Here is a 15,962-nt window from a genome sequence, read left to right on the forward strand (position 1 = left end):
TTTAGAAATAGTTTATTTTTATAAAAAAAAATATAACAAAAATAAAGATGGTGACCATTTTGAAGATCAAAAGTTTATAAAGTTAATTTTATTAAAGTTTCTCAAACTTTATAAAATTATTTTTATAAACTTGCTACAAGGTGTTGAAGCAAGTGGGAACACATGAAGATTTTACAAGATAAATGTCCCTTATGAACCTTTAGGAATGGACTTGATAATTTTATGATGGCTCACAAAATTATTACTAGTTAATGGCTTAGTTTATGCACATATGTTATAATTGTTATGCAATCTTGTGTTGTTTTATGTTTATGTTATTATTATTATTATTATTATTATGTTATGGTTGATAAATTAATTTTTTAAATGCAAAATAATATTTGAACATAAATAAACATCACAATGAGTTTGGTTTTAATGAAATTTACCTTTTAACATAAGATGCTAAAAATAGTTTTACAATAAAACAAACTTTATCGTTAAAACTAGTAACTTGTAAAATTTCGGGATTAAAATTGTATAAGTTTAAAATAGAGATTTATAAACTTATCAAACTCCAACCCTTATTTTTATAAAAGGAAGTTTTATTAAAAGGTTTCCAAATGCTCTAAAGTTCTCAAACGATATAACTTAATACTAGTTATTAATTTAAAACTTTGATCGTGTCAATTATATAAAACCGGGTTTTATATATTATATATAGAACATTGTTAAAAATGTGATTTTAACATGAAATAAGTTTTTAAAGTATACCATGATTTATTGAATGCATGCAATAACCATGATATGACATGTTTTTTAAACTAAAATTATAAAAACATCAAAGACCCCTTACAAACCTCAAATCAATGCAATCCTTTTTAAAGAACACTCGCACGTCTCTTGTATGCACTGGTGGGATAAATGATACCTAACCACTTGGTGTTATCTTTTGATGACCGAGGTGTTTTCGCGATTTCTTTAACCAAGTTATAGGCCGATTACACAAGTTTTTCAAATTGGACGATTTGATCGGAAATCTCTTATGATAAAGGATACCTAAGCAAGAGAGTTCTGAGGCATAGATAAAATCAAACATGTCTAATTAAATTTGTTATTAGCGATCCCATAAATCTAGGAATTATATATAGTAGTATATAATTGATAATCGATATCTATCGGGTTAAATTCGGATGAATGAGATAAATAATAACTAACCATTTATTTGTTTTGCAACTTGGATCCTAGACTTTAATAATTAATTTTTAGAAACTAAAAGGGTATTAATTATTAAAGATTAAATATTGAAAATACTAAATGAATTTTGTTAAAATTTTGTAGATATATAATCCACTCTCGTAACCATGAAATGTCATTTCTCTTTAAATGACTTAATGAAACAATAACATTCAATAGATACAACTTTAATGAATGAGTTCATGTCTTAAGAGACAATCTCATGAGAGATGTGAAATTGTATACACTTAAAGGTCCTAATCGTAAACAAGTTACTTTGAGCAATAGACCAAAATATGTTACCTAGTAAATGCATAATTATGATGCTCAAGATGCTTCTAACATCATACTAGGAACAATTCATGACTTCTAGGAAGTTTTGGATAGTTTATATATATATATATATATATATATATATATATATATATATATATATATATATATATATATATGATAATATAACAGGTTAAGCAATATTCCAATAAATATAATGATATTTTGCTGGAATAGTGCAACGATGAAAGAGTCACCTTGTGTGATCTAGAAGGCCCATGTTTTATGGAATAAACACCTTTAAGCCCAAGAAATCCAATAAGGCCCACATAGATGGATCTTGTTTCTTTTGTGAAGAAACTGGACACTGGTAGAGGAACTGCTCCTCTTATCTAGAAAGAAAGTCTAGAAGAGACTAGTACTTTAGGTATCTATCGGATAGAACTCATACTTTTCGAGTAACACTCAAGTACTTGGTACTTAAATGTTAATATAGTATTTGTAACTTGATTGCAAATATTTATAGAAGAGTAACTAGCTGAGCACAAGCAAGTTGGAACTACACTCTCGAAGTTTAGTTTATTATTTATGCTTAGAACATAAATTGCTTGTAATATAAAACAATGTTTGTTTTGGAACAATGTATGTTTTAAATTTAGCATGTCTAAATATTTATGTCTCAGTTATTTATTTAAATGTTTGATTATTTACTAGATCGTTTTTCATAACGATAATACTCATATTCTGAAATGATTGACTTCTATTTGTGAGACTAGATCTCTTAATAGAATTACAAAGTAAATATCAACATTCTATAAATAAAATTAAGTTCTATATGTAAGAACTGTTGACTTAAACTTGTTTCAACTTATCTATGACATTGTTATCTTTATTGTATAAATGAAATCCACATATTCCAACTTCAAGAAATGGATCTTTGAAGGCAAATAATGTAGTTTATTTGACATATGTGAATCTTATTTATATATAAAAGATTCCTAATAATATTTTCACTAAAGTGTAGAGAAAAATAATTATTAAGGAACTATACACTTTGGTGTATGACTTCCTTTCTGATGAATGTCTGTGATTAAGCACAAGATACAACCCAGTAGTACCATCTAAGGCCTTCGTGATGATAAAGGGTGAATTAAACCTTACTTGATATAGTTTACTTTCTAATCGGTAGAAATTTCCTCCTTTTTAACCTTTTTGGGATTGTACTTCAATCACTATTAATTGTATCTAGAATACAAACACCAACTAATTACATAATTCTAGAATATTCTAAAAGGGCATTAAGATTATTATATACAAACCCACCAAAAATAAGTTCATTTATTCCTATGAAAGCTGAGTTAGCAGAAAGCAAGCTTCTAATGACAAAGCAAGTGGGAGGCACATGAAAATTGAAGCAGCTCAAGAACCATAGTCGTATGTAACAATTGTTGGCACTCGTTTTAACAAGAAATTGTTAAACATGAATAATAGCTATTCATAAACACAAATTGTTCACAATAATGGTAGAAAACATCTATGACTTGAGAAATGTGGAATCTCTTATTGATGAGTTCTTGATGGTTTCTAGTTAAACCATCAACTATCAAAATGTTATATCAGATCTTGGATCAGACAAATGACTTAGAGTCGTGAACATTGAGATGTAATCCATGCTTAATAATCAAGTATGATCTTGATTAATATTTCTCTCTATAGCAAAGCTAGAAGGAGTAAGAGATTCTTCTAGAAAGAATATATATATATATATATATATATATATATATATATATATATATATATACATTTAGTAATACTTGTTATATAAGGATTTTCTTATACTCATGCCATTGACTATGGTCCTTATCATACTCATGACATTGACTATGATCAAAAATTTTCACAAGTAGCTATGATTAGATCAACAAGGATATTATTTCCTATAACTTCATATTCTTAATATGAGATATAGCAAATAGATTTCAAGAAAGACCGCTTTTCTTAATAGACATCTACTAGAAGATATATATATATATATATATATATATATATATATATATATATATATAGTTTAGCCTGGAGGTTTTCTTAATTCATGTTATCATAACCAAATGTGTAAGGCTTAAGATCCACTTGTGGATATAAAGCAAACATCTCACGGTTGGAATACTCATTTTAATATAATGATACAAGGTATGCTTTTATATCAAAATGAAAAAGAACGTGTGTGTGTTTACTAAGAACTAGTGGAGGTTAGTGATATTCCTAATCTTGTATGAAAGAGACATACTTAATCATTTGAAATGACGTTCCGACTATGAAAGGTGGTTTTCACTTTGACTCGAAAAGTATTTCTAAAATAAAAGACTTAGGAATGACAAGATACATTCTTGGAATGTAAAATCTATAAGAGATAGATAAAGATGAATGTTAAAGGTTTTAAAATTCTTTTTTTTTTTTTCATGAAATGACAATATCTTGAAAGAGGTCAAGATACAGGATTCCTTTGGATGAGTCTTTGCATTGTTACATGACACCTTTTAAGTATGTCTCAAACGACCTAGCACATAGGTTGAGCTAGATGAAATGAGTTATATTCTATTTGCTTGGCAAATGAATCCATCATTTATGTCATATCATGATATACAAAATTGAATACAAGGTTAAGTCACTAGATGACTGTGAGAACATTCTAAAAGTACTTAAGAAGAGCTAAGAGAATGTATATGAGTAGTTTAGAAAAAAATCTTAAAGTAAAGAGCTACACGGGATTTTGATTTCTAAATAAATATATATAATTATGAATTATAACTGGATTATGACTTGATTTTGGAATGAAGATTAAGTTTAGTTGGAATAAGATCCAAGCAATACAAAATAACACAATCTACTAAATAAGAATACATTACTTTTCAGAAGTTGAAATCAAATATAATCGGATGAACTAGACCATTGAAAAATTAGGTTGAATCCTTCCATTAAGGGATAACCTAGAAATCTTTTGTGAGTAATAGAGTGTACTTAATGAAGCTATGGAACTCTATGTCACATAAGAGCACCAATTATATTCTCCAAAATATTTAACTATACTTAGAGTAATGGCAAATATGGAGATGATTGTATTCGCAGAATTCACACAAATTAAATTTAGTCGAACCCATTAATAAAATCTTTCTTTTTAAGCTAAGTATGAGTGGTCACACTTCAGCCATAAGACTTTTATTATTCCAGTAAAGGGATTTTGATTTGAATTTAGTATTTGGATATTGGAACATTATAACAACAATTATTAAATAATGTTTAGATATACTGGGATATGATCATTATATTAATACTTGTTCTGTTCTATATTAACATTTTTAATCCATAAATAATCTTATTATTCTAAAGGTTCATAGTCGGTCATGATTGTGGGAGCAATTATGAAGTAAGACGAATATGAAATGGTTTAGTTGTGTAACATCTCGATTCCCAGGTATGAGATTTATGGCTTAAAAGGTAATTTTTCTTTTTGAACTCGTCGAGTTGAAGGTCTCAACTAGACAAGTTGGTGGCTGATTATGAAACCCTAATTTTTAGGGTGTTGCACCCTATTTAAAGGCCTTATGGCCTTTGCTTGACCTCCTTATCTGCCCCCTCTGTCCAGGAAACCCTAGTTTGTACATTTTCTCTTATTTGTGTGTGTGTGTGAGCTTGAGGAGTGTTTCTTGGTGTTCTTATTAAGGAGTTTTAAGTTTGAAGAAGCTTGATTGAGAGGAAGGCTGTAGATCCGGGATCTTCTCTGTTGTTGCAACCATTTAGAGGTATAAAGTTGAAACCTTGACCATTTATTGCTTAGATCTACTCCTTGGAAGTTTATTGTCATTTTGGGTCCATTTTGGAGTCATTCTTAGGTTTGATCATTTCAGGAAGTTGCCACTTCAGATCTGGGCATTTTGTAATGTCATGATTTTCACCATAATTTTTTTCTTTTTAAAACATTTATTTAACAGAATATATTAGCGGAAGACTTAGTTTTTTAATTCAAAACATTTTCAAAACCACAATGTTACTTCAAAAATTCAAACATAATTCCAAACCATTTAAAATGTAAACAAAAGTACTTTAAAGTAAATAATAAAAAATATGTCCAAGAGTGGTATTGTTAGTATAAATCTAGTACCCATAAGAACCCCTCTCACAATGCCATTCTTCTAAACTGCCTACACCAATCATAAGGCACAAAAGAGAAAAGATACAAGTGTCAACCACTGCTGAGTGAGTTTATAAAGTTGCACATAAAACATACAAACCCCAAATGGGTCAATCATTCATTTTACGATGAAGCATAAAAATGATAGATAAGTAAAAGATAGCAAACAACCGCATAATATTGTTAACCAGTCATATATTCCACTGCATACATGCATAAATGTTCAACCACAATTCTACCACATAACATATATGATCAACCAAATACCATATAAACAACTGAGTAGCATGTAAACAATCACATTTCATATATAGGTAACCTTTAATTGTTCAACCTTTTATTAATAACCAACCTCTTGTTACATATTCAACCTTTTAATATACAACCAACATTTTGTTATGTATTTAACCTTTTAATATGTAACCAACCTTTTGTTATTTATTCAACCTCTTATTATATCTATCCAACTGACTGATAGAAAAGTGTCCCTTAGTGCTACCTAACTCAAGAGAAACACCCCGTTCACTACTTGTGTACACGGCCAACCGAAGGCTCTAAGTGGCTCATGACTTCCACCTGAAACACCAATCCCATGACTTCACTTCCACTACTCTGACTCTGCAAAGTACAAGTACCCTGTAGTGTGGTTCAGGATCGATACAAACGGTGTCAATTTTGCTGATACACCTCCCGATTCCCACGTGATGTTTGAGCCGGCCACACCATAAAGCCAACACTACTCCAGTTCCCATACACCGAGGTGTACACGAACCACGTGTCACACGACCATCTAGAAAGTTCATGCAACTAACAACCGATAAGGCTTAAGCTCTTTCAACCTATTAGACTTGCAAGGTTCTACCCACGTGACCATTACACCCCGCAATGTCATTTATACATTAAGTAACGCATGTAATGCATACCATATAAATGTATATTAAACATGCAATGTACTCATAACCAACACATCAAAATACAACCATACATCATATTTCAAGCAACTTAAGCTAGCATAATATATACATCAAGTTCATCAAAGTGTAAGCAACATAGTAATTAGGTCATAACATGACATTATCACAAAGCATATATCAGCATCACAAATATCATATCATCATCAAACACATGTAATGACATCGTCATGGCCGGTGTAGGGCAAGGGCAAACTGGGAAATGGAACAGGGCCCAAAAATTTTAGGGGCCCTAATTTTTTTTACTTAGGCGCTTCAATCAATCTTCCTCCTTCAGCCTCTTTCTTCACCCTTTTGCGCCTCAAGATCTCATGTTTCGAACAGACCACAATCAGTAGTCTCCGATTACCACCATTATACCCTCAACCACATCTGAATCTAAACCAACAATCATAACTTCCAGAAGAAAACCAGTTCCAAACCCAGGAATCAGATTACTCCTGTAACCCAATTACATCTCAGTGTTCAAACACGATTCGATTCATCAACAAAATCTTATCAAACTCCTAATTTCTTTAAAGTAAAGCAAGCTTGAACACCAATTCTAAGAAATTCGTAAGCATTACTTCCTTCTTATCTTTTGCTTCTTAGAAATTGTTTTTTTAGTTTTCTGATAAGGATTATGCATTTGATTCTGAGTTTTTTTATTGACTTTGATTTTGGTAGTGTTTAAAAACACTTAAAAAATGCATTTGTTAAGAACCTGGCTCGTAGGAGATGGTGTCTAATGTGTAATAGTATTAAAATAACAAGAAAAGTTTGCATGCCAAACACAAACTCTATTACAAACTTAATTTTTTATACTTAGCAGATCACTAACCTGATACAATGATAACAATCAATTGATGTTATGAAAAGAGAGACAAATATGTTATTTATTAGAAATTTGGTTAGTTTGTTCGACAAATTGAAATGATACAAATTTTCTTCTTCAAGTAAAAATATATCCGATTTGGGTTTAGTGACTACAATAATGCTAGATTTCAGTGTACTAAAAGCATATGAGCACCATTGATTCTCACTTTTTTTACAAACATTTGCATATTAGGCCCTGATACTACTATATATAGATCATTATGAAATGCAAGATTATTATAATGTGTATAATATATGAGATTATACAAAAAAAAACATAAACATGCAAAGAAAAACTAAATGCAGGTTAGTTCCTTGATTTCCCTTTGATATCCTTTTTGAATGAACAAGTATCCTACTATATGCCTATATCTGACTTTATTTTTTAATCGACTTTGATTTCGGTAGTGTTGGGTTTATCCTTTTGAGTTTGTTCAATAGCTACACTTGATGAAAGTTGGTAACTTGGCTTTACTCGTAAAATCAATTGATTAGACTTTACAGATTGGTGATTGAATCGGTTATTAATGAAATGGTTTTATCTTGACAGAAGATGCCCCATCTTACCTTCCTTAAGGTTGATGTTGATGAAATTCGATAAAGTAAATTTAAAACTTGGTCTAGATACAATATGAAACACATGAGAAAAGCATATTTGTGAAACTTGTGCCCTTTCACTCTGACTAGAAGTTGTATCTTCTTGTTGTTCGCAAAGTATTTGACAAAATATCCTTCTACGATTTGAAGATAAGCTTCTCTTAAAAACTAATGATTCACACTTTCACATGAGAAAAGTATATTTATGAAACTTATCGTCGTTTTAAAAAACTTCAGTTTATATAATTTAATTCATCACACCTTAGGGTTTACGGGCCTTTTTTTGCGGCTCGTCCCGGGCATTTGAATCCTTAGGGCCGGCGCTGGACATGGTCATCCTAAAGTGAATCAAATCACCATCTACAGATTGCACGTTTCAAACATACAACCTTAGTGAGTTAAAACTATGAACTCACCTTTAGCCTTGGTAAAATCTTCCTTTTATTTCAAGTCTTGAACTTACTTGAAGTTTTCAAAGCCTCACTTATTAGCACATATATCACTATATTATTAAGTGGATCCCAAGTTCAAAATCATAATTTTAATAAGACAAAACTGTACAATTGGTCCCTGTGGTATTCAAAAAACTTTGGATAGGGTCCAAAAAGTTTTCAACTTTCATAGCAGGTCCAAAATCAAGAATTTCCTTTCATTTTAGTCCATGGAGGACTTGAAAAGACTGTTTTGCCCTTCTTATTTCTTTTTTTAATAATTTATTAACTAAAAATTAAAAATGAAAGAATTGGGTCCACACCCACCACTACCGATACTCTCTCTCTCTCTCTCTCTCTCTCTCTCTCTCTCTCTCTCCTTCTTCAACACCTGCAAATTAAACTCTCACAGAACACACACATGATTAACATAAACACACAAAAAACGATTTATGGTTTTTAGGAATAACTGCTAACATAAACATACATAAATTGATAGCTGATGGAACTGACAGAAGAAGAAGCAATGTATTTGGGTTTGAAATCGGATGTAATCTATTTGGGTTGTGTGGATTCTGATCTGGTATTCTACCTTTCCCCAGGGAAGAAGAAGCAATAAATTTGGGTTATGTTTGCAGGAAATGAAAACCACTAACCACAAACAAATCTGGATTTTTGTTGATACTACAACCAAACGACGTTAATGGTGGTGTTTGTAGATAGGTCTCCGGGGGATAAGAGGAAAACACTCTTGTTATGCCCCTGAATTCAAATCGTCATCGATGGTGGTTCTCCTAAGTTCGTCATCGTTCCAGGTGATGTTCATCGGGTGTGTTCCATACGTGAGCATGACTTCAAGCATTCAAAATGGGTTTTAACTAGCTTGAAATAAGCCATACTCTTGGTAATCATAATTGTTGTACATGAAGAAAGCATTCATGGCTATTTAATCTGCAATATAGTTCATCTAAGAAAGGTAATTACGGCTGTTATATTGGTGTAATAACCAGTTTGACTCTAGTTGACTTTTATTACCGTTAGATATGTAACTATAGTTAGTTGGTGTAGTTAGTGATTAGTTAGAGAGTGGTTAGCTGGTACTCTCTCTTGTATATATTTGTACAGATAGTCTTTTTCCAAATAATGAGAAATGATTCCAATTTCATTTTCAAAGAAAAATAACATGTCATGACACCATGAGAAACCGAAGGATCACTACAAGAAACAGGACTTGTAGGGACGACAATTGTCGTCTCTAAAGGTTAAAATGTCGTCCCTATAGGTATCCGGGGCAACATGTCGTCCCTATAGCTCTCGTCTCCATAGCCCCGTCGCAATAGATCGTTTATGTCGTCGCTATGGATATCGTCACAATAGGTTACCTTTAGAGACGACAAGTCGTCCGTGTTGGTTCGTCGCTATACGTTTCCGGTCTCGATAGATAATGTTATATATAGAACGACATGTCGTTTCCATAGATGCATCTGTAGGAACGACTTGTCTTCTCTATAGATGCATCTATAGAGACGACGTGTCGTCTCTATAGCTACGCCCACAAGTTATACAGCTTGCTCTTCTTTCTCTATAATTTCAAATTTTCACAATCACAATATAACTAAAGGAGTAAATTTAACTGCAAAAACATTAAGAGCTGAAACCATAAACTTTTGAAAATTTCCCATTTTCTCACACCCTTTTTTCCATCTGCAATTGAAAAAACACCATTATAACATAAAACCAAAATTTTGAAGCATAACATAAAACCAACAATAAACTGATGTTTTATAAATTAAGGAACTATAACAAGGAAAAAAAGAAAAAAAATCCTAGAATTGACAAATAATTAGAAACTAATTAACAAAATCAAACATAAAAATACCGGCATCCCATACAAGCGCAATCTTGTCACCTGATGCTTGTTTTATACCTCCAAAACCACACAAATTGATAAAAATTTAGATATGATATCTTTTGTATTTACCCTTTACCCTAACTAAATGAGTAGCATGACAAAGCCAATCATCCAAAAAGTAGACTTCATGTAAGAAGCATATGATTTAAAAAGATCAGAAGCAACTGAAATTAACCTGAAAAAAATAATTCAGCAACTGAAATGAAGAATGTTCTCCAATAAACTATCCATTTGATGCCATGTTTTTATCCATTCTCTTTAGCCACTCTTCACTAATATCATAAACAAAACCATCTCACAAACTAAAGGGACTAAAATGTAAGATTTGAAACTAATGCGGGCTTAAGTGAAAGAAAATAGGCACATTCTTTGTGTACCTTGTTGTGCATAATGTTTTCCATTCACAAGCCAGTGGTCAACTACAAAAACGTCATCCTACACACATAATTAAACATCTGTGAAGCCTTGTGTATTTAAATATTATTGTCTTAACAAGGGTATTTGGGTATTTTACTAAGAAAGAAAAGAATGGATTTTGAGAGATAACCTGAAAGTAAAGGAGAAGATTTGCTGAAGGCATTGTACCTCCACTGAAAAAGTACCTAGTCATCCAATCATCATCACTCACATCCTGTGAAATTTGTTTATTTGGAATGTAAGGGTAAAATGGTCATTTAGTCTCATTAATTTAGTATAAAAAAGAAACACAACATTGGTATCGATATCAACTGGAGAAAAAGGTGAAACAAAAAATGACAAAGACTCGCTGTGTAAAAGACGTTAATGCCCTCACACTCATCATTAAAAAAAAACAAGTTTAGTATGCCTACCTCAAAGTGGTAAGCATATGTTTTATGGCAGAATAAATGAACAAAGAGAAAAGCATCTTTTTTCATCTTCATGTGAAGATCTTTATAGATTTTCATATGCTGTAAAAGCCAATAACAAATCAAGTCAGATTAACAATAAGCATTATTTATATTTTTTTCAGGAGAAATTTAACATCCAATTTGATGTTTTACATATGGAATGACATAAGTTCTTGCAATCTAGAAAGCAATTTACACATCAAAATCATAAAAGCTTCAACAAAATAGATGAAAATATGATTGAAGGAATTATACACACATAAAAGTATAAAGTTACACTTACAGATCATAAAAGTTATTAGCTCATCTTTCCCCTGTTTCAACAAAAACCTATATCTGTACGTGATAGAAAGTTCAATCAACTTTGAGTTGTAAAAGTTAAAAAATTAATATCAAAAGGATGAAAAAAGAAACGCTTAAACCATTAAGTCATACCTTATGCAGTTTAGCACGCAAGTAAACCTTATACCACATTGCACCTAAAAAACAAGTTTCTAACATTAAGTAATAATGTAATATGGATCCTAGGATGCAACATTATACCATCATGTATGAAGTAATAAATTGAGATGACATATGTATCAATTAAGGATGTAAAGGATGTAGATGCTACTTACATATGTAATTTCAAAGAGATTAAAATCAATTTCTTTGGGTCACATCAAACCTAATGCTCTGTGAAAGAAAATTATGTACAGGATGCCTGCAAGTGAATTAGCATATGAGAAGATTGACCAGTTCAGTATTGGAATGATGAACTAATTTATCTCCGATCTTCCACCTTTAAAATCAACAAAAGCATTCTGAAACTATTTGAGATATATACGAAAATGAAGATATTTACCATTCGGTTCTTGATGTGAACATTATTTAATGGTTGATTAATCAGGATCTTCTCTAAATCATCTTCTTTGAGTAAATTTAATAGAACTACTTTGGCAGGTAGCTCTAATATAGTAGCACATCCAAATTGAATAGCTAAATCACTAATATCTAATCGATTCCTACAACTCATCACAAAATTGATTATTCAATGTTTGATCTGATACATGATACATATCAATTGCATAAAAAGCACGATGATGATATGGAAAACAAAAGAGATGAAGAACATACTTGACGCCAATTCCGTTCTAAATCACATTGAAATATCTAATGTAAGCCTTCTTAGACATCCCACTCAGCTTTATTAGGTGTGACGATCAAGTAGAACTTGCTTTCGATGGTAAATGAGCAAATTCGTAATGAACAAAATCGTAGTAAGAGAATACAACTTCCGATTCCGATATTGAATGAGCCAAATTGAAGATCGACGTGCTTCAATTCCTTAAGCCCTAACTTACTTGCAATATCCGAAAGAGAAAACAAATTGGCTTCTGTAATTGTTGTTGTGAATAGCAGAAGATAAAAAGAAAAAAAAATCTTTTAAATCTATGGAGACGGAATGTCGTCTCTATAGGTTTTCACAAACCCGCCAAAGTTCCCGCATAACCTATTGAGACGAGAAGTTGCCTCTATAAATTAACTGCTCAAGAAAATTTGCTCAACTCTATAGAGACGACATGTCGTCCCTATAGGTGCACTATAGCAACGACATTTGTTGTCCCTATAGGTTGCGTCTCTATAGATGCTTATTCTTGTAGTGGATTAAGGTTTGATCGGGCCTGCTTCGGGGTTGAACAGAAAAAGAAAAGCATAAACTGTGACCTGAAAATTAGAATAATGTATGGGGTTTTTCCATGGCTAACTAGTGACAACTTAATTTGAAGATACAAGGTTTCATGGCTACCTTCATTTATGATCTTTCATTTGATAATATAGAGTGAATCAGCAGCACGTTCATGAAACAAAAGCAACAGAATGGAAGCTATGCGTAGGGTGTATGTTCAAAACGGCAGCAAGGTATTCACAAAAGCTTGTTGGGACTCAATTACATATGGAGTAGGAGGATGAAAACTTACCCAGTAGTCTTTGTTTACTAGTTCGATCCAAGGTCACACAAAACCACTGCAGCCCTAGCTGTACCGGTCTCCTCTTCTCTCTCTCTCTCTCTCTCTCTCACGATCTCTCCTACGTCTCTCTCTTGCATCGCATAGGCAGCCCACCTTCAAGAAGAAAGGTGGCCGGTACGTTATTAGGGTGGAGGGACGGCACATGAGCCGTCGAGGTAACGGAACGAAGGATAGAAGAGAAGGAGCGATCGTTTCCTGATCGCATGGGGGATATTAAAAACATTTTATAACTTTGGTCCCTAAGATTCTGATCTCGTGCACCCTGTACCCTAAATTCTAAATTCCTTTCTAATAAAGTCTCCAACATACAACTTCAGCCCCAAGACTTTGTTATTACTTGTTTTTTAAAATCCCCAATTTGATTATTTTATATTTTATTTTATTTTATTTTATTCTATTCCAAATAAATCACATATTAATTAAATGGTTTTATCGATTTTAATTATAATTTAAAAATCCTATAAATCATATAAATCTCAATTAAATCTTAAAAAATCCTAATTAATATTCTTTTGTTCATTCTCTTTTATCTTAAACATATAATCCTACACAACATAAGACTAGCTTCACTAACGGATAGAATTTGGATCGTTACACATTTTGTGGCCTCTTTGGGCTTAAAGTCTCAAGCTTTTCATAGATCTAGGCTTCCTTCATGTTCTAAGTCCTTTGTTAAGTCATTTTTAGTAGTTTAGCATCTTGGTGTCATGCATGGATGTAAAGTTAGCATCTTTACATGGTTTTCCAGCTATTGGGTACCAGATCTACATTCTTGGGCGTTAGAATGGATGAAAAGGGTTGAATGAGTTAAGCTGGTAAAACTCGACGAGTTGTTCTGGCAACTCGACGAGTTGGATCGTGGTTTTCCCGCTTTCAGGAAAACTGTAGGAACTCAACGAGTCGCCCGTAGGACTCGGCAAGTTGGCTCAGACTTTTCCTGTTTCTCTGAGTACTGAGGAAACTTGATGAGTTGGCATGTGCACTCGACGAGTTGGGTCAACATAGACTGTTGACCTTAACTGTGGCTATGGTTGACCAAGTTTGACTTTGAGGGCGTTTTTGGGTATTTCGAGGTTTTGATAGAATGGTTATATGGTGGTTGTAGGCTATTGAGTCCAGAGCTGATTTTTGGAGTTGGATTTTACCGGTTCAGCACTACTTGAGAGGTGAGTCTTCCTCACTGTACTTATGGGTCGAAGGCACCAATGTTGACCCTGTTAGATTGTTATCCTGGTTTCTCGTATGCTTGTTGCGGTAGTAATCTATTAGATCGATATCATGGTAGATAGGATGATGCTATGCTTATTGATCTGTATGATCTGCGCTTGCCTGTTAATTGATTATGTGTTTATAAGTTATGTATACGTCGAAATGTGTGTTGTGTGGTCGGGTTGAGGAGGTCCTGCTTTGTGCTAAATGCCAACAAACCCAAGGCGGTCCGGATAGACTGAAGGCCCTGCAAGGCGGTCTAGTTAGGCCGAAGGCCCAGCGAGCGGTCCGGATAGGCTATAGGCCCTGTGACGCGGTCCAATCATGACGAAGGCACGGGAGCATCCAGATATGCTGTAGGCCCTGTGAGGCAGACCAGTCAGGCTGAAGGCTCATTTATGCATGTTGCGTTTCTTATATGTGTAGTGGTATTTTGGGGAAACTCACTAAGCTTTGGGCTTACAGCTGTTGGATTATGTTTCAGGTAACTCAGAGGATCGCGGAAAGGCGAAGGCGTGATCGTGCACCTCCTCATGTTTTGTTTCACGATTTTGGGTTTTCTTTGACATGAATCTTATTTTGAAAATAGTTTGTAAACAATGATGATTTTGGAATGTTTTAAAATTTTAAATTTTTCACGAATTTTTATGAGTGTTACAAATTGGTATCAGAGCCTTGGTTTGAGTAAATTGGAGGAACACTCGTGTGAACCCAATCTCAAACTAAGGAAAATATTTTCAAAATGATTTTCAAATGGTTTACAAAAATACTAAAGGAGGATGCGATGTGTACGATCAGCTGGAGCCAGTAAGTAGACACCAAAATACCATGTTATTACTCGATACTATGATATGTTAGAACAACATGCTAGTGATAGGATAGGGATCTTCAGGGATTGCATGATAGAATTGCTTGATTATATGATGCCTGATAGCCTAGGATCTTTTCTTTATGAAATTGACATCATTACTGTAGTTGCTTAGTGTATGCATCACGATTATATATAAATAAGATCTTATAGCCTGAGAATGTTTGGTTTGGCCTTATTTCCTGTTCTTGTTAGATGAAGGGCGTAGGGTAGGATCAAATATTTGAATGTCTATAGGGTCCATTGTTATGTATGGCTATCATACACGAATGCTGCAGGATTGGTGGAAATTTCATGTCTGAGTTGTGTGAGGTTAGCCGACCAGTCGTGAGATGTTCAGTTTCCTCTAGGAGTAAGGACTGCACATTCGTTTATGCTTATGAGTATTGTTAGGGTGTAGTGATGATCCTCGAGACAAACATGGGTAGGTTTGGAAGGTAGTATGTGTTGGATTAGGTGTTTAAGCTCATAACTATAATTGGTATGTACTTGACCCGATAGTAGCATGGTCCTTTTGGGTTGCCTTCACCGGAGCAATTTGATAGGATGGATATTTGAGAA

At 33.0% G+C, this 15,962-nt stretch overlaps 1 protein-coding gene across 2 annotated transcripts; it reads right to left on the bottom strand.

The window, feature by feature from the left end:
- Nucleotides 1-9,744: 9,744 nt before the first annotated feature.
- LOC145051454 ((S)-coclaurine N-methyltransferase-like) lies at nt 9,745-12,942 on the bottom strand. Of its 2 annotated transcripts, none has more exons than XR_013683630.1 (8): nt 12,429-12,942; nt 12,157-12,316; nt 11,930-12,015; nt 11,748-11,791; nt 11,596-11,648; nt 10,991-11,372; nt 10,821-10,878; nt 9,745-10,715 (listed from the first exon to the last, which is right to left on the bottom strand). XR_013683630.1 is itself a non-coding variant. In XM_078999429.1 (8 exons), exons 5-8 carry the CDS (start codon nt 11,367-11,369, stop codon nt 10,702-10,704), a joined length of 252 nt encoding a protein of 83 aa, XP_078855555.1. In that variant the 5' UTR covers nt 11,370-11,372; nt 11,596-11,648; nt 11,748-11,791; nt 11,930-12,015; nt 12,157-12,942; the 3' UTR covers nt 9,745-10,701. The 2 variants fall into 2 exon arrangements, 1 of the variants encoding a protein (XP_078855555.1); XM_078999429.1 differs by having other exon boundaries at nt 10,991-11,074; nt 11,274-11,372; nt 12,157-12,942.
- Between the last annotated feature and the right edge of the window lie 3,020 nt (nt 12,943-15,962).

Source organism: Lactuca serriola, chromosome 5 (genome assembly GCF_051521515.1).
Source record: "Lactuca serriola cultivar US96UC23 chromosome 5, Lser_US96UC23_V15, whole genome shotgun sequence".
Taxonomy (NCBI): Eukaryota; Viridiplantae; Streptophyta; class Magnoliopsida; order Asterales; family Asteraceae; genus Lactuca; species Lactuca serriola.

Coding starts and splice junctions, on each gene's coding strand:
- LOC145051454 (XM_078999429.1), bottom strand. CDS start 11,369: ATGAAAATCTATAAAGATCTTCACATGAAGATGAAAAAAGATGCTTTT. Junction 11,075..11,273: donor CATATGCTTACCACTTTGAG/GTAGGCATACTA, acceptor CAAATTTCACAG/GATGTGAGTGATGATGATTG. Junction 10,879..10,990: donor ATCTTCTCCTTTACTTTCAG/GTTATCTCTCAA, acceptor TTATGTGTGTAG/GATGACGTTTTTGTAGTTGA.